Here is a 16,211-nt window from a genome sequence, read left to right on the forward strand (position 1 = left end):
TTTACATAAAGGAAAAGAACTGATCAATTCAACTACACCAAAATTAATAACTTCTATGCATCAAAAGATACCACTGAAAGGGTGAAAAGGCATACTGCAACCTGGAAATCTATATTTAATAACACATAGCTGACAAAGGATTAGTATATAGACTATAAGGAATGTTTAAGGAAAAAGAACTCAACAGAAAACTGGACTAAAAAACAGGTATGTCACAGAAAACACAAATGAATAGTAAATTAATATATGGAAAGATACTCAATTTCCCAAGTCATCAGGGAAATCCAAATTAAAACTACAATGAGATAGCATTTCACACCTCCCAAATTGGCAAAAATTAAAATCCCATAATACAAGAATTGGCAAGGATGTTCAGCAATAGAACATTTGTGTTCTGTGGGTGAGAATGAACATTAAAAAAAAAACTTTAGAAAGTAATTTGATAAACCTAGTCAAGTCAAACATGGGAATACCCTGTAACCCAGCAATTTTACTACTAAGTATATACCTGAGAGCAACCTTTAAATATTTGGCCAGGACCCACATCAATACATTTTGCATCCTGACCCTACATACACACAACTGAAACAGAAGTTTCGTGAAACTTTTGCAATAACTCTATTTATACTGTGTGCAATAACTCTATACTCCATTTCATTTAGTGTCATCCACTATATAGATTTCATAACTCACTAATGCAGTGGTTCTTAATATTAGATGCACATTAGAATCCCCTGAGGTATTAAAAAAATTAAAAGCAAAACCAGAACTGATGCCCAGGTAAGCTCCTGAAGACTGATTCAATTGGTCTGCGATGGAGCTTGGACACAGATTTATTTAATTAAGCTTCCCAAGAGATTCTAATAAGCAATTAGAATCAAAACGACCTGATGTCTGAAAAGCACTGCCCTAGAAAAATACTTCCACATGTCCACCAAGAGATATGTTTAAAATTACCCATAGCAGCATTGTTCATGAAAATAATCCAAATGTCTATAGATAGGAGACCAGGTAAATAAACTGTCATCTATTTATACAGTGTACTAGTGTACAGCAATGAAAATGAACTACAGCTACATATATCAACATTAGCAGTGAAAAAGAACTACAGCTATATATATCAACATAAATCTCAAAAACATGAGGTCGAGTGAAAATATACATCCTGAAAATATGCATATACTGTAGTATGATTCCATTTATAAAATGTTCCCAAATAGGCAAACCCAAACCATATATTATTTGGGGATATTATGTCATAAGATTATAATAAAAAGCAAGAAATAAAAAATGCAAAATTCAGGATGGTAGATATTGTCGGGGGAGGAGAAGGAGGAAGAGGAGGGGTAGGATGGGGTGTGGCTGATGGGGACTTCAGGGCATACTGGTAAAATTCTATGTTGGGTGGTGGGTACAAGGGTGTTTATTAAAATATATACATTATGTATACTATACTCTTGTGTATGATGTCACCACAAAACTAAAAAATTAAAGCAAAATTCTATTTATATAAAGTTCTAAAACAGGCTGAACTGATCAAAGGTGAAAAATCAGACAGAAGTTTCCCAAAGGTGTGGGAGGAGTAGACTATTTGGGACACGATGTGAAAGAGTTTTCCAGGGAGATGGAAGTGGTGCATAATGTGATAGGGGGATAATGATTATGGCTTACACAGGTCTGTCCATTTGTCAAAACCGTAGTTAATTTTCATGCATTTCAATATATGTAATTTTAACCTAAAAAGTAAGTGGAGAAAGAATGATAATTGTTGAAGCTGGGTTACAAGGTTCATTAGACTGTTACACTTTGTATAGTTTGACATTTTCTATTTTTTAGAGAAAGGAATAAAGGAATTGGATAAGAAAGGCAAAGTTTTTTTTTTTTTAAGAGCTTGTAAAGTTTTAAGATTAGCACTAAAAAGTTATTAAATCTTGAATATAATAAGCACAAGAAAACAAAAGACTTCAGAAATCACCAAAAAAAATTAATAGATGTTAATTACAGACCTCAAAAGCTGATAAACCTGAAGGCAATCAGAGCCTTCCCTAGGACCCCCAGGTACCCTCACCCTCCCTTTGTTAGTGGGGGACCTTGAATTAGTCACCACTGATAAGTATTAATATTTCTAGGAGAAAAGAAAAGAAAGGGGAGTTAATGAAGGAGGGTAAAACTGGAAGATTCTCAATATGATCAGAGAGATAGGCATGCCCTGCTATATTTATGTAAATGCGTGTTCAATTTGCTCACAAACCCCACCACCCTACCATTTACCCAAAGTGCTGGACTGTCCACACTTTCTCCTTCATTTAGTGCTCTTCTCTTCCCCTTTCCAAGGCTGTCCCCAAGTACATGTTGTTATCCTATCTTGAGCATTCTCCTACCCCAATTTTGCATTCTGCTCTCCATAGGCAAGTAATTTCAACCCTTTGGGCAATTTCTTCTGGTACTAACTAACCACCATAAATTTTTTTCTAATCTCCGTAATTATAAATACTGTGTTTACACTGCCATTTCTAGGTTTTCTTACTTTAAATACACTGATTTACTACTACGGAAGATTATAATTTAGGGCTCTCCAACACATCCACTTTTTCTGCCTTCTTCCCACGTGTACTTTTTGGTTCATTTCCTGATTTCCCCCTTTATCTTTTATTTAATCCAGTCTAAGTATGTACACTTTTCATTCTCAAACACGTCAAATACACATGCTACCACTTCTGTTAAATAAACTTAAAAAACATACTTTCATGAGGCTTTTCAGTTACAACCTCACATGAAATCTTAAAAATAAGAAGAAAATTAGAAACAAGAGATATACACTAAAATGAACAGTTTTTCAACTGTTCAATGATTATATCCTGCCGGCATATCTAAATTCTCTAAGACTTGATTCTCTATTAATATTAACTATATTGCCTCATTCAAATTTTCATTGATTATGTATTTTCAACTCTCAAATTAAATGTGTATTTATTATTATATACAAAGCACTGTTTTCTTCCACTAGGGTTTACCTCTCCATGTAAACTTAGACATATGTAAGTGAAAAATATCTTTACCTCTACTTATATATATTACTAGCTGTCAGAGCCATACTGTCATGCTTAATATAATAAAACAAACTAATTCCTAACCTTTATTCTAAAATCCATTACAGTCCATAATCCCTTATCCAATTCTAAAATCCATAAAGCTCTCTGAAAACCAAAAGTTCTTTCTTTAGGTTTGGCACCAAAACAAATTTAGTGAATTCAATTTATGTGAGACTATTTATAGTTTTTATTCTACTTTGTGTAACTAGACCAGTGGTTCTTAACTGGAGGCAATTTTGCCCCACAGGGGAATCTGGCAATGTCTGGAGACATTTTCAGTTGTCACAACTGGGTAGGAGGTGCTACTTACTAACATCTAGCAGGTAAAAGCTAGAAATGGTGCTTAACATCCTATAGTGCACAGGACAGATCCCTGCAACAAGGCATTATTTGGCCCCCAAATGTCTATCTTACTGAGGATGAGAAACACTGGACTAGACTCTTGTTTATGGAAGACCCATTTATGTGTTGATTACTGAGTGTTGCCTCAGATGAATCTCAGGGTATTACAAAACACATTATAAAAAGACAGCATTACTGGGGCCTTCCCTACTGGCGCAGTGGTTAAGAGTCCGCCTACTAACAAAGGGGACACGGGTTCGAGCCCTGGTCCGGGAAGATCCCACATGCCACGGAGCAACTAAGCCCGTGAGCCACAACTACTGAAGCTCTGTGCTCTAGAGCCTGCGCTCTGCAACAAGAGAAGCCACCGCAGTGAGAAGGCCACACACCACAATGAAGAGCAGCCCACGCTCGCTGCAACTAGAGACCCCATGCGCAGCAACGAAGACCCAACACAGCCAAAAATAAATTTAAAAAAAAAGACAGCATTACTACTACTCAAAAGTCAGAAAAACTCTTAATTCCAAGCCACAGTTGGCTCCTGAGATTTCAAACAGGAGACTGTAGACTTTATATTTCCATTCTTCTAATAGCAAGTCTTTCTCAAATATCACGAATCTCATTAATGACAGGAAGCCATGAACTGTGGCCCAAGCCTTAGAAAATGAAGGAGAGGAGTACAGAAATTCACTGGACATAACAAATAGAATGAGCAATAACTTTCATTTTATTCTTTTCCATTACAGTTTAAAATAAACTAGCCTTCCTATTTTTTTCTTTTTTTGGCTGTGCTGTGCAGCTTGCGGGATCTTAGTTCCCTGACCAGGGATTGAATCCACACCCTCAGCAGTGAAAGCACAGAGTCCTAACCACTGGACCACCAGGGAATTTCCAAACTAGCCTTTCTAATAGTGCCTATATACCACCATCAATTGTATGTTTACTGTTCTCACCATAAAAGATATCAGCTTATTATACTTTAATTTAAAAGATATCAAAACCAATAACATAAAATAATAACTGTGACTCTTGAAACCACAGTAGCTATTTACCTTTCTCTGTGCTTGAGAATATAGAGATGATTTTATTCCTGGGCTTTTTTTCCTCTGGAACAGAGGGCAAAGGTTTTAAACTGTGATTGGCTGACAAAGGGTCTTTGCCTCCAGTGCTAAAAATGGTACTGCTCATTCGCACGGGGGGTGCTGGAGGCTTGTCTTCCAGTTCTCCGTTATCAGACATGATTCACAATTATGATATGGCCTGAAACAGATAGGCAAAAACATACAGTTAACAACAAGGTAAAAAATAGTATGGACAAGCACAAAACAGTATTTATTCCCTCCCCAACTTCAAATTAGAAAATGTTACCCATTTAAAGCTGTAAAACTTAAGAGATGAAATTAGTTGCAATATAGGCAATCTCCCCTAACAAAGTTGGTAAATGGCTAGCTGAGGGAATCTTTGAAAAGTCATATCCCATTAAGAGGACTATGATAATTTTGGGGAAGCAAGATGACACTAACATATCAGAGTATATCCACCTATTCAATTGATTCTAAGAGTAAATGTTCCAATGAACAGACAACATAGAGTCTTAAAAAAATAATAATTCGAAGAGGAAGACTATGTCCTGACCAGCCAATAATAGGATATATGTCTCTGATAGGTCTACTTCTAGAGCAGAGATAGGATGCTTGCTACTAAAAATATCAACCAATAGCCTCCAAACTGATTCCATGCTTGCTAGCTTTGTCATTACAACTTAACCTCAATATAGACTTTCGTAAAGGATAGAAACGTGCCACTGATACAATATTTGGTTTCTCTGAAAATCTGACCATCTAACTACATACGTTAGTCCCTTCAAGTCTGGGAACACTAACAAAAGTAAATCCAGAGTTTGGCCAAATCCCAAGGTTCTGTCATCCTGTGATGCCCTGTCCAGGCCGTCAAGTTACCCTCCTTATCCACATGGCTAATTCAGCAGAAATGTCAACCTTGTTTACATATATGTACACACATCTATTTTATGTCTTTAAAAAAAAGTAGATTACACACATTTAAAATCAGCAGTGAAGGAGAGGGGATGCCTAACTTATAGATGAGCTCTAATACAAAAGTATATATGTTAGGAAATAATGCCTCACTAAACAAGATTTTGATTGATAATTAGATCCTGATTTGATTGTAACATTATTTAACACATGTAAGTGAACAAAACTTTGTATATGTACAATGAAAAGAATGCAACTGTTTTTAGATAAAATTAAAAATAATTTAGAAGATTTTTATTTAGTCTGAATGCTAGTACCTGAAGAATAGTAGGTATAATTTGAAAAGAACTGAGGGTTGAAGAATTATACCTAATTCCATGCCAAATCTTACAGCTTTTGTTTCCCTTGATAGGAGTATGTTAAAGCACTACTGTATAATTTATATGTCATATGACAGTTATTTTTCAGCCTACAAGAGGAAGAATGAAAGAAGGTAAAAGGGGAAAATAAACATTTCTGGAGGTAACTAGCTGGAGAAGAGAGAAAGGAAAGATCTATAACTGTGTATGAGAAAGACTGCCTGAAGTGAAATTAAACTACTGGTGCTCAAAGGAAGAAATGGGGGTGGGATCTAAGAAGGTGGTGTGAACAACATACAGTCAGATGATTCTTCCAAACCAGCTGGTCACATCATGTGGATTACCTGATGAATTGATAAAATCAAGACAGATATTTAGCTTTTATGTGACCAAACATTAAGGCAAAACAGATTAACCCTAGAGTAGCTCACTTTTATCTTAATCACCAGTTACAATATAGAAACTACACGTTTAGATTTTGATTACACTGTGAATTGCTCCTATTTAAAAATCAGGATAACAAAATTCCAAAATACATTTGCATGCATTTACAAAAGGAAATGCACCAAAACATTAACAGTGGTTATCTGTGATTAATAAGTAATTTTTAAACTTGATAATAATCAGCATAGCTGTGGTTAAAAAAAATCAATATAAAACTGGGCACAATAATTATTTAGTATAAACTGACTACAAATTCTATCCTTAAGGCTGGCTCATAAATGGAACATAACTAGAAATTGGCAATGCACCTTCAGCTGCATGTTGTCTGGTACTGGGTTGTGGAATCAGATTGCTTTGGTTGGAATCCTAGTTCCATCATTTACTTAACTGTGTGACCTTAGGACTAAACTGTGACTCAGAGTTTCTTAGAGAAATGGCTGGTTCTAGGCCTGGACAGGGAAAATACAAGATGAGTCTATAGAGTCTTACAGTGTCAGAAGATAAGCAAGTACTTATAAAGCATGATAGCATGTCAAAAGGACACAGGAAAGAGTTCCCAAAAGCCAATACTGGAATGATTTGAGCAATAAAATTAATAAAGTAGTATATAATCCAAAGTATAAAATAAATATACATAATTCATATCGATACAAAAAAACTGAATACATAAATAAAATGGGGCGGGGGGACAAATCTTCCTTACAAAAGAATTCCAAATAATATATATGTAGATACATTCCCTTCTAGGAGTTGGAACTTAACTTCCCTCCCCATTTGAGTGTAGGCTAGAGTTAGTGACTCATTTCCAAAGAAAAGAGTATGGAAAGGGGAAAATAACACCACAATGGAAAAATCTGGCATTAACCAAGTGATCAAGGTTAACATCACCAGTGATAAGTCACAATGACATCATTAATCTCCTGACGTAATGTGATGAGGAGCACAATTCACCTCTGTGGTATTCTTCCCCAAACCCATAACTAATCATGGGGGAAAAAAATCAGATAAACCCAAATTGAGGGACATCCTACAAAATTCCTGACCAACACGTCTCAAAACCATCAAGGACATGAAAAACAAAGACGGATTGAGAAGTTGTCATAGAACAGAGGAGGCTAAGGAGACATGACAATGTGGTATCCTGGAACTGAAAAAAAGACATCAGTGGAAAAACTGGTGAAATCTAAATAAAATCTACAATTTAGTTAATAATAATGTACTAGTGTTGGCGTCTTTGCTTTGACATACATTTTATGGTTTATGTAATGTTACTATTAGGGGAAGATGGGTGATAGTTATACAGGAAATCTACTATCTTTGCAACTCTTCTGTAAGTCTAAAATTATTCAAAAATAAGAACTCTATTAAAAAAGGAATAAATTCCTCAAAAGGTTAAATATAGAGTAACCTACCATATGACCTAGCAACTTCACTTCCAGTATATGCCTAAGAGAATTGAAAACACATGTCCGCACAAAAACTTGCATATGAATGTTCACAGCAGCATTATTCGTGATAGCCGAAAAAGGAAAACAACCAAATTATCAACGGATGAACAGACAGACAAAATATGTCATATCTATACAATGGAATACTGTTTGGCCACAAAAAGGAGTCAAGTACTGATACATGCTACAACATGAAATAAACCTTGAAAACATAAGTGAAAAAAGCCTGACACAAAAAGACCACAAATTATAAGATTCCATTTACATGAAATGTCTAGAACAGGCAAATCCACAGAGACAGAGAGTAGATTAGTAGTTGCTAGACAGTGAGGGGAATGGGATGTGACTTTGGAGGAATGAAAATATTCTGGAATTAGACACTGGTAACAGTTGAACAACCTTGTGAATATATTAAAACCACTGAACTGTACACTTTAAAATGGTAAATTTCAGCTATGTGAATTATATCTCAATTTAGGATAGGAATTAATAATATTTACCTCATAAAGATTAAATGAGTTAATAATTGAAGGCTGCTACTATTACTATCATGATATTATTATTTATAAGATTCTATGCTAGAAGTTGGAGAAAAGAAAAGAGGACTTAATTCTTCTCCAAGAGTTCATAATCTACTGGGAAAGATCAGCACATACATATTTAAGTTAGGTTATGCCCTTCATCAACATTTGTTCTCAACACATGCATATTAAAAGCCACTTTGTTTCTTCAAAGCAGCAGTTCTCAAAACATTTTGGCCTCAAGACCCCTTCACACTCTTAAAAATTACCGAGGATCTCACTTTTTGTTTATGTGCGTTCTATCTATCTATATTCACTATAAGAAATTAAAATAAGTTATTTAAGTATTTATTTCATTAAACCCATTACATTACAATGTTATTCATAAATAACATTTTTATGAAAAATAACATTTTCCAAAACAGAATATAGTGACAAGAGTGGCATTAGTTTACTTTTCTGCAAATCTTTTAAATGTCTGGCTTAGTAGAAGACAGTTGGATTCTCATATCTGCTTCTGCATTCAATTTATTGTGTTATGTTTTGGTTGAAGTATATGAAGAAAATCTGGTCTTACACAGATATGTAGCTGGAAAAGGGAGTATTTTAATAGCTTTCAGATAATTGTGGATATTCTTCTTTGATACTACACCAAACTCAACCTTCATAAAGTTAGCTATGGACTCTGAAACCACAGCAATAAATTTTTTGTACTGTGTTACATTAAATCCATTGATTTCTCTTACACTTTGAATGGATATTTTACCCATTAATGAATTTTGTAATGTCATGAATTGATTATCTGGAAAGTATTGGCTCATTCAATTATTAAGATATTCCAATGTTTACACTTCATTATACAATAAAAATAAAATCACATTCATTAATATCACCACTGATCTCATCAGAAAAGTCTAGGTACTGGGAACCTGTCAAACTCAAGAAAGTGAATACAAGTTTTCTAACACTCTAATTTTCATTTGAAAATTTAAATTTTATCAATTAACAACGAATTCTGTCACTTCATTCATTTTCAAGAAAATGTCTGCCAAATACCTAAGTCTGAACAACCAGAGTTGTTCAGTGGGCCAGTCGTTCTTTCAAATAAAAATGGTGTTCCAGGAAACGGGGCCTTTTTAAGCTCAATCATATAAGTGGTTTTCTGTAAGACAACCATTTCATACTTCATAAGTACCTTGTGAGTACTTCCCATTTTGCTATATAAAATACTTTAAAAGTAAACTCAAAAGTAAAGATATAATAAGATTAGTAATTTTATTGTTTCAAGTACATTCTTAAGTGAAACTGGCTTTTAAAAATAAAAACTACAAGCACATAGCTATTGCCTTGAATGAGTTGTATTAAAGTACAGTCAGTTTTACCCACCACTGCTTTTGCATCATCAATGCAAATGTCAACACAGTGTAAAAAGGCAAAGAACACCTTAGTATTATTATGAAAAATAGGTTTTGACTCACAGACCCCCAAGGGTACCACAGATCACTCTTTGAGAACTGCTGCTTTAGAGTCTACCCCAGCTCCATACTTCACCCTCATAGTCCCAATTCTTTCTGATGTGCTACTGAGGCAGCAGAAGACCCATATTTATTTCCTCCTATACTCTACAGAACACATTTTTGACATAGGAAAAGGTAAAAGGTAACCAATGGCTTGATTTCCAATCTGGGGCACAAAAACCTAATCAAATCTTGAAAATGGTTCAAAATCTATACATATGTCATAGTAATTACCACACTGTTTTTTGTAACAAAAACCAGAAAGATGTCAGCCAGAGACACTGTCATTTATATGAAAAATACCACCACCAAATTCTAAAGCAAACAACACTAACAAGGCAACTTTCATAACACAGCCTTTCCTTATACTCTGGTTATTCAAAAAAATTTCTTTACTGCTTTATTTTAATATACTGTGCAGTAATATTTAAAATTTTCTGCACAAATTCAGTCCAATAAAACTAAAGAGGAGCTAATACATTGTTTCAGAACTTTCTTCTTTATCTACATTATAAAGTTAAATTAGCTATGTCTCAAGGAAATCCCAATTAACACGACACACCCTATTAGGCAACACGTGTCTGAACAAAATCTAAATTTTATAGGTCACAGATGTCCCTAATGAAATTACTCAAAATGACAAATATGACGGCAATAATTCTAAGTAATATGCCTCATAAGTGATTTTTTTTAAATTTTTATTTACTTATTTATTTATTTATGGCTGTGTTGGGTCTTCGTTTCTGTGCAAGGGCTTTCTCTAGTTGCGGCAAGTGGGGGCCACTCTTCATCGCGGTGCGCGGGCCTCTCATTATCGTGGCCTCTCTTGTTGCGGAGCACAGGCTCAGTAATTGTGGCTCACGGGCCCAGTTGCTCCACGGCATGTGGGATCTTCCCAGACCAGGGCTCGAACCCGTGTCCCCTGCATTGGCAGGCAGATTCTCAACCACTGCGCCTCCAGGGAAGCCCCTCATAAGTGATTAGATGGTAGTAAATAAAAGCATGACCCTTGATAAAACATTGATTACTCTGCCACTAGCTAAGCTGAGGACTTGATCCCTTCATCTCATGATTTCTCTAGTGAATCTGTCTTCAGCTGCTATTCATAGGAAAAGGTTAGAAGAAGCCCTAACTAGCTTCCCAAAGAGTTTCTATACATTCAGCTTTTGTTTAGACAAAGAAGTTAAAATTGGTTGACTAAAAATAACACATGATAACACTCTCCCTGGCTATACGTTCCTCAGCAGCTACTGCCATTTAGGGCCATTTACTACCAAATCAATCTGATCTCACATGAGCGCACATAAATACTATACTTCATGTTCCCCAAATATACCAAAGACTTTCCTGGCCTAAATCATCTTTGGGTATACATTTCTCCATTCTTAAATTTTCTTCATCCTCTTCTCTACCCAACCAAATGCTCAGTAAAAATTATTTCCTATGTAAGGTCATGCCTGTCTGTCCCTGTTCAAAAAGACCTCTCACATCCTCTGAATGCAAGTTACACAGGAATATAAATCCAGAGAGTATTAAAGTTGGAATGGAATTCATTTGGTCCACCTTCCTTATTTTATTTGTGAAGAATCTGACTCACCAAAATGTAAGCAGTTTGCCTGAAGTCACACAAATTTAATTATTAACAGAACTAAGACCAGAATCCAAGTTTACTAACAACCCTTCATCTCATATTTTTTAAATTATATTAACATATCAGGCCATTCTTTGGCAATGAATTACAACTGTGCATCATTAATTATTATTTTAATTGTGTTCCTGCCCAAGACTTAAAGCAATTCAAAAGCAGGGATTATACAGTCTCTTCAATAAGTGGTGCTGGGAAAACTGGACAGCTACATGTAAAAGAATGAAATTAGAACATTCTCAAACACACTAAACAAAAATACACTCAAAATGGATTAAGACCTAAATGTAAGACCAGGTACTATAAAACCCTTAGAGGAAAACATAGGCAGAACACTCTTTCACATAAATTGCAGTAGTATCTTTTTGGATCCACCTCCTAGAGTAATGAAAGTAAAAGCAAAAATAAACAAATGGGACCTAATTAAACTTAAAAGCTTTTGCACAGCAAAGGAAACCATAAACAAAACAAGAAGACAACCTACAGATGGGAGAAAATATTTGACGTGACTGACAAAATATAATGACGTGACTAACAAGGGCTTCATCTCCTAAATGTATAAACGGCCCATGCAGCTCAGTATCTAAAAAACAAACAACCCAATCAAAAAATGGGCAGAGGAATTCCCTGGCAGTCCTGTGGTTAGGACTCTGCGCTTCCATCGCAGAGGGAACAGGTTTGATCCCTGGTTGGGGAACTAAGATCCTGCAAGCCGCATGGCGCTGCCAAAAGAAAAAAAATAAAAAGGCAGATCTAAATAGACAGTTCTCCAAAGAAGATGTACAGATGGTCAAGAGGCACATGAAAAGATGCTCAAGGGACTTCCCTGGTGGTCCAGTGGCTAAGACTCCAAGCTCCCAAAGCAGGGGGCCCGGGTTCTATCCCAGTTTGGGGAACTAGATCCCACATGCCTCAACTAAAGATCCCACAAGTGGCAACGAAGATCCCGTGTGCCTCAAATAAGACCCAATGCAGTCAAATAAATAAATAAATATTAAAAAAGAAAAAAAGATGCTCAACATGGCTAATTATTAGAAAAATGCAAATCAAAATTACAATGATGTATCACCTCACACCAGTCAGAATGGCCATGATCAAAAAGCCTACAAACAGTAAGTGCTGGAGAGGGTGTGGAGAAAAGGGAACCCTCATACACTGTTGGTGGGAATGTAAATGGTACAGCCAGTATGGAGAACAGTATGGAGGTTCCTTAAAAAACTAAAAATAGGGGGGTCTGGGCAAGATGGCGGAAGAGTAAGACGGGGAGATCACCTTCCTCCCCACAGATACATCAGAAATACATCTACACGTGGAACTGCTCCTATACAACACCCACTGAACGCTGGCAGAAGACGTCAGACCTCACAAAAGGCAAGAAACTCCCCAAGTACCTGGGTAGGGCAAAAGAAAAAAGAAATAACAGAGACAAAAGAATAGGGACGGGACCTGCACCAGTGGGAGGGAGCTGTGAAGGAGGAAAGGTTTCCACACACTAGGAAGCCCCTTTGCGGGCGGAGACTGTGGGTGGCAGAGGGGGAAAGCTTCGGAGCCACGGAGGAGAGCGCAACCACAGGGGTGCGGAGGGCAAAGCGGAGAGATTCTCGCACGGAGGATCGGTGCCGAGCAGCACTCACCAGCCCGAGAGGCCTGTCTGCTCACCCGCCAGGGTGGGCGGGGGCTGGGAGCTGAGGCTCGGGCTTCGGAGGTCAGATCGCAGGGAGAGGACTGGGGTTGGCGGCGTGAACACAGCCTGAAAGGGTGGAGTCCGGGAAAAGGTCTGGAGCTGCCGAACAGGCAAGAGACATTTTCTTCCCTCTTTGTTTCCTGGTGCGCGAGGAGAGGGGATTCAGAGCGCCGCCTAAATGAGCTCCAGAGACGGGCGCGAGCCGCGGCTATCACGCGGACCACAGAGACGGGCATGAAACGCTAAGGCTGCTGCTGCCGCCACCAAGAAGCCTGTGTGCAGGCACAGGTCACTAACCACACCGCCCCTCCTGGGAGCCTGTGCAGCCCGCCACTGCCAGGGTCCCGTGATCCAGGGACAACTTCCCTGGGAGAACGCAGGGTGCGCCTCAGGCCGCTGAGGCTCGCCCCGCCTCCTCCGTACCCCTCCCTCCCCCCGGCCTGAGTGAGCCAGAGCCCCCTAATCAGCTGCTCCTTTAACCCCGTCCTGTCTTAGCGAAGAACAGATGCCCTCAGGCAACGTACACACACAGGCGGGTCCAATTCCAAAGCTGAACTGGGAGCTGTGCAAACAAAGAGAAAGGGGGGCTTCCCTCGTGGCGCAGTGGTTGAGAATCTGCCTGCTAATGCAGGGGACATGGGTTCAAGCCCTGGTCTGGGAAGATCCCACATGCCGTGGAGCAACTGGGCCCGTGAGCCACAACTACTGAGCCTGCGCGTCTGGAGCCTGTGCTCCGCAACAAGAGAGGCCGTGACAGTGAGAGGCCCGTGCACCACGATGAAGAGTGGCTCCCGCTTGCCACAACTAGAGGAAGCCCACGCACAGAAACGAAAATCCAACACAACCAAAAATAATAATAATAATAATAAATTAATAAATAAAATTTATTTAAAAAAAAAAAGAGAGAAAGGGAAATTTCTTCCAGCAGCCTCAGAAGCAGCAGATTAAAGCTCCACAAACAACTTGATGTACCTGCATCTGTTGAATATCTGAATAGACAACGAATCATCCCAAATTGAGGAGGTGGACTTTGGGAGCAGGATGCACTATTTTTTCCCCTTTTCCTTTTTTTGTGAGTGTGTATGTGTATGCTTCTGTGTGAGATTTTGTCTGTATAGCTTTGCTTTCACCATTTGTCCCTAGGGTTCGGTCCGTCCGTTTTTTTTTTTTTTAACTTAAAAAAAAATTTTTTTTTCTTAATAAATGTTTTAATAATTTTTTCCTTATTTTTATTTTAAAAAATTTAAAAAAATTTTTCTTAATAATTTTTCTTATTTATTTTAAAAAATTAAAAATTTTTTCTTAATTTTTTCTTAATTTTTTTATTTTAAAAAATTAAAAAAAATTTTTTTAATAAATTTTTCCTTAATAATTTTTTCTTATTTTTTATTAAAAAAATTTTTTTTCTTAAATTTTTTTCTTAATAATTTTTTTCTTATTTTTTATCTTAAAAGCTTTACTTTCTTTTATCTTACTTTATTGTATTTTATTTTATTTTATCCTCTTTCTATTTTTTCTCCCTTTTATTCTGAGCCATGTGGAGGAAAGGTTCTTGGTGCTCCAGCCAGGCATCAGGGCTGTGCCTCTGAGGTGGGAGAGCCAACTTCAGGACACTGATCCACAAGAGACCTCCCAGCTCCATGTAATACCAAATGGCAAAAATCTCTCAGAGATCTCCATCTCAACAACAAGACCCAGCTTCACTCAACGACCAGCAAGCTACAGTGCTGGACAACCTATGCCAAACAACTAGCAAGACAGGAACACAGCCCCATCCATTAGCACAGAGGCTGCCTAAAATCATAATAAGGCCACAGACACCCCAAAACACACCACCAGACACGGACGTGCCCACCAGAAAGACAAGATCCAGCCTCATCCACCAGAACACAGGCACTAGTCCCCTCCACCAGGAAACCTACACAACCCACTGAACCAACCTTAGCCACTGGGGACAGACACCGAAAACAACAGGAACTACGAACCTGCAGCCTGTGAAAAGGAGACCCCAAACACAGTAAGATAAGCAAAATGAGAAGACAGAAAAACACACAGCAGATGAAGGAGCAGGGTCAAAACACACCAGACCTAACAAATGAAGAGGAAATAGGAAGTCTACCTGAAAAAGAATTCAGAATAATGATAGTAAAGATGATCCAAAATCTTGGAAATAGAATAGACAAAATGCAAGAAACATTTAACAAGGACGTAGAAGAACTAAACAGGAACCAAGCAACGATGAAAAACACAATAAATGAAATTAAAAATACTCTAGACGGGATCAACAGCAGAATAACTGAGGCAGAAGAACGGATAAGTGACCTGGAAGATAAAATAGTGGAAATAACTACTGCAGCGCAGAATAAAGAAAAAAGAATGAAAAGAACTGAGGACAGTCTCAGAGACCTCTGGGACAACATTAAACGCACCAACATTCGAATTATAGGGGTCCCAGAAGAAGAAGAGAAAAAGAAAGGGACTGAGAAAATATTTGAAGAGATTATAGTTGAAAACTTCCCTAATATGGGAAAGGAAATAGTTAATCAAGTCCTGGAAGCACAGAGAGTCCCATACAGGATAAATCCAAGGAGAAACATGCCAAGACACATACTAATCAAACTATCAAAAATTAAATATAAAGAAAACATATTAAAAGCAGCAAGGGAAAAACAACAAATAACACACAAGAGAATCCCCATAAAGTTAACAGCTGATCTTTCAGCAGAAACTCTGCAAGCCAGAAGGGAGTGGCAGAACATATTTCAAGTGATGAAGGAGAAAAACCTACAATGAAGATTACTCTACCCAGCAAGGATCTCATTCAGATTTGATGGAGAAATTAAAGCCTTTACAGACAAGCAAAAGCTGAGAGAGTTCAGCACCACCAAACCAGCTTTACAACAAATGCTAAAGGAACTTCTCTAGGCAAGAAACACAAGAGAAGGAAAACACCTACAATAACAAACCCAAAACATTTAAGAAAATGGGAATAGGAACATACATATCGATAATTACCTTAAATGTTAATGGATTAAATGCTCCCACCAAAAGACACAGGCTGGCTGAATGGATACAAAAACAAGACCCTTATATATGCTGTCTACAAGAGACCCACTTCAGACCTAGGGACACATACAGACTGAAAGTGAGGGGATGGAAAAAGAT

General features: G+C 37.5%; 1 protein-coding gene across 2 annotated transcripts in view; it reads right to left on the reverse strand.

The window, feature by feature from the left end:
- Window positions 1-16,211, reverse strand: part of PAK2 (p21 (RAC1) activated kinase 2) — an 86,784-nt gene that overhangs the window by 36,481 nt on the left and 34,092 nt on the right. For both annotated transcript variants that reach the window (XM_059920843.1, XM_059920844.1), the window contains exon 2: window positions 4,487-4,694. In XM_059920843.1, the coding sequence (XP_059776826.1) occupies window positions 4,487-4,673 (187 nt within the window). In that variant the 5' untranslated portion in view covers window positions 4,674-4,694. The remainder of the gene's footprint in view (window positions 1-4,486; window positions 4,695-16,211) is intronic.

Source organism: Balaenoptera ricei, chromosome 4 (genome assembly GCF_028023285.1).
Source record: "Balaenoptera ricei isolate mBalRic1 chromosome 4, mBalRic1.hap2, whole genome shotgun sequence".
Classification (NCBI taxonomy): domain Eukaryota; kingdom Metazoa; phylum Chordata; class Mammalia; order Artiodactyla; family Balaenopteridae; genus Balaenoptera; species Balaenoptera ricei.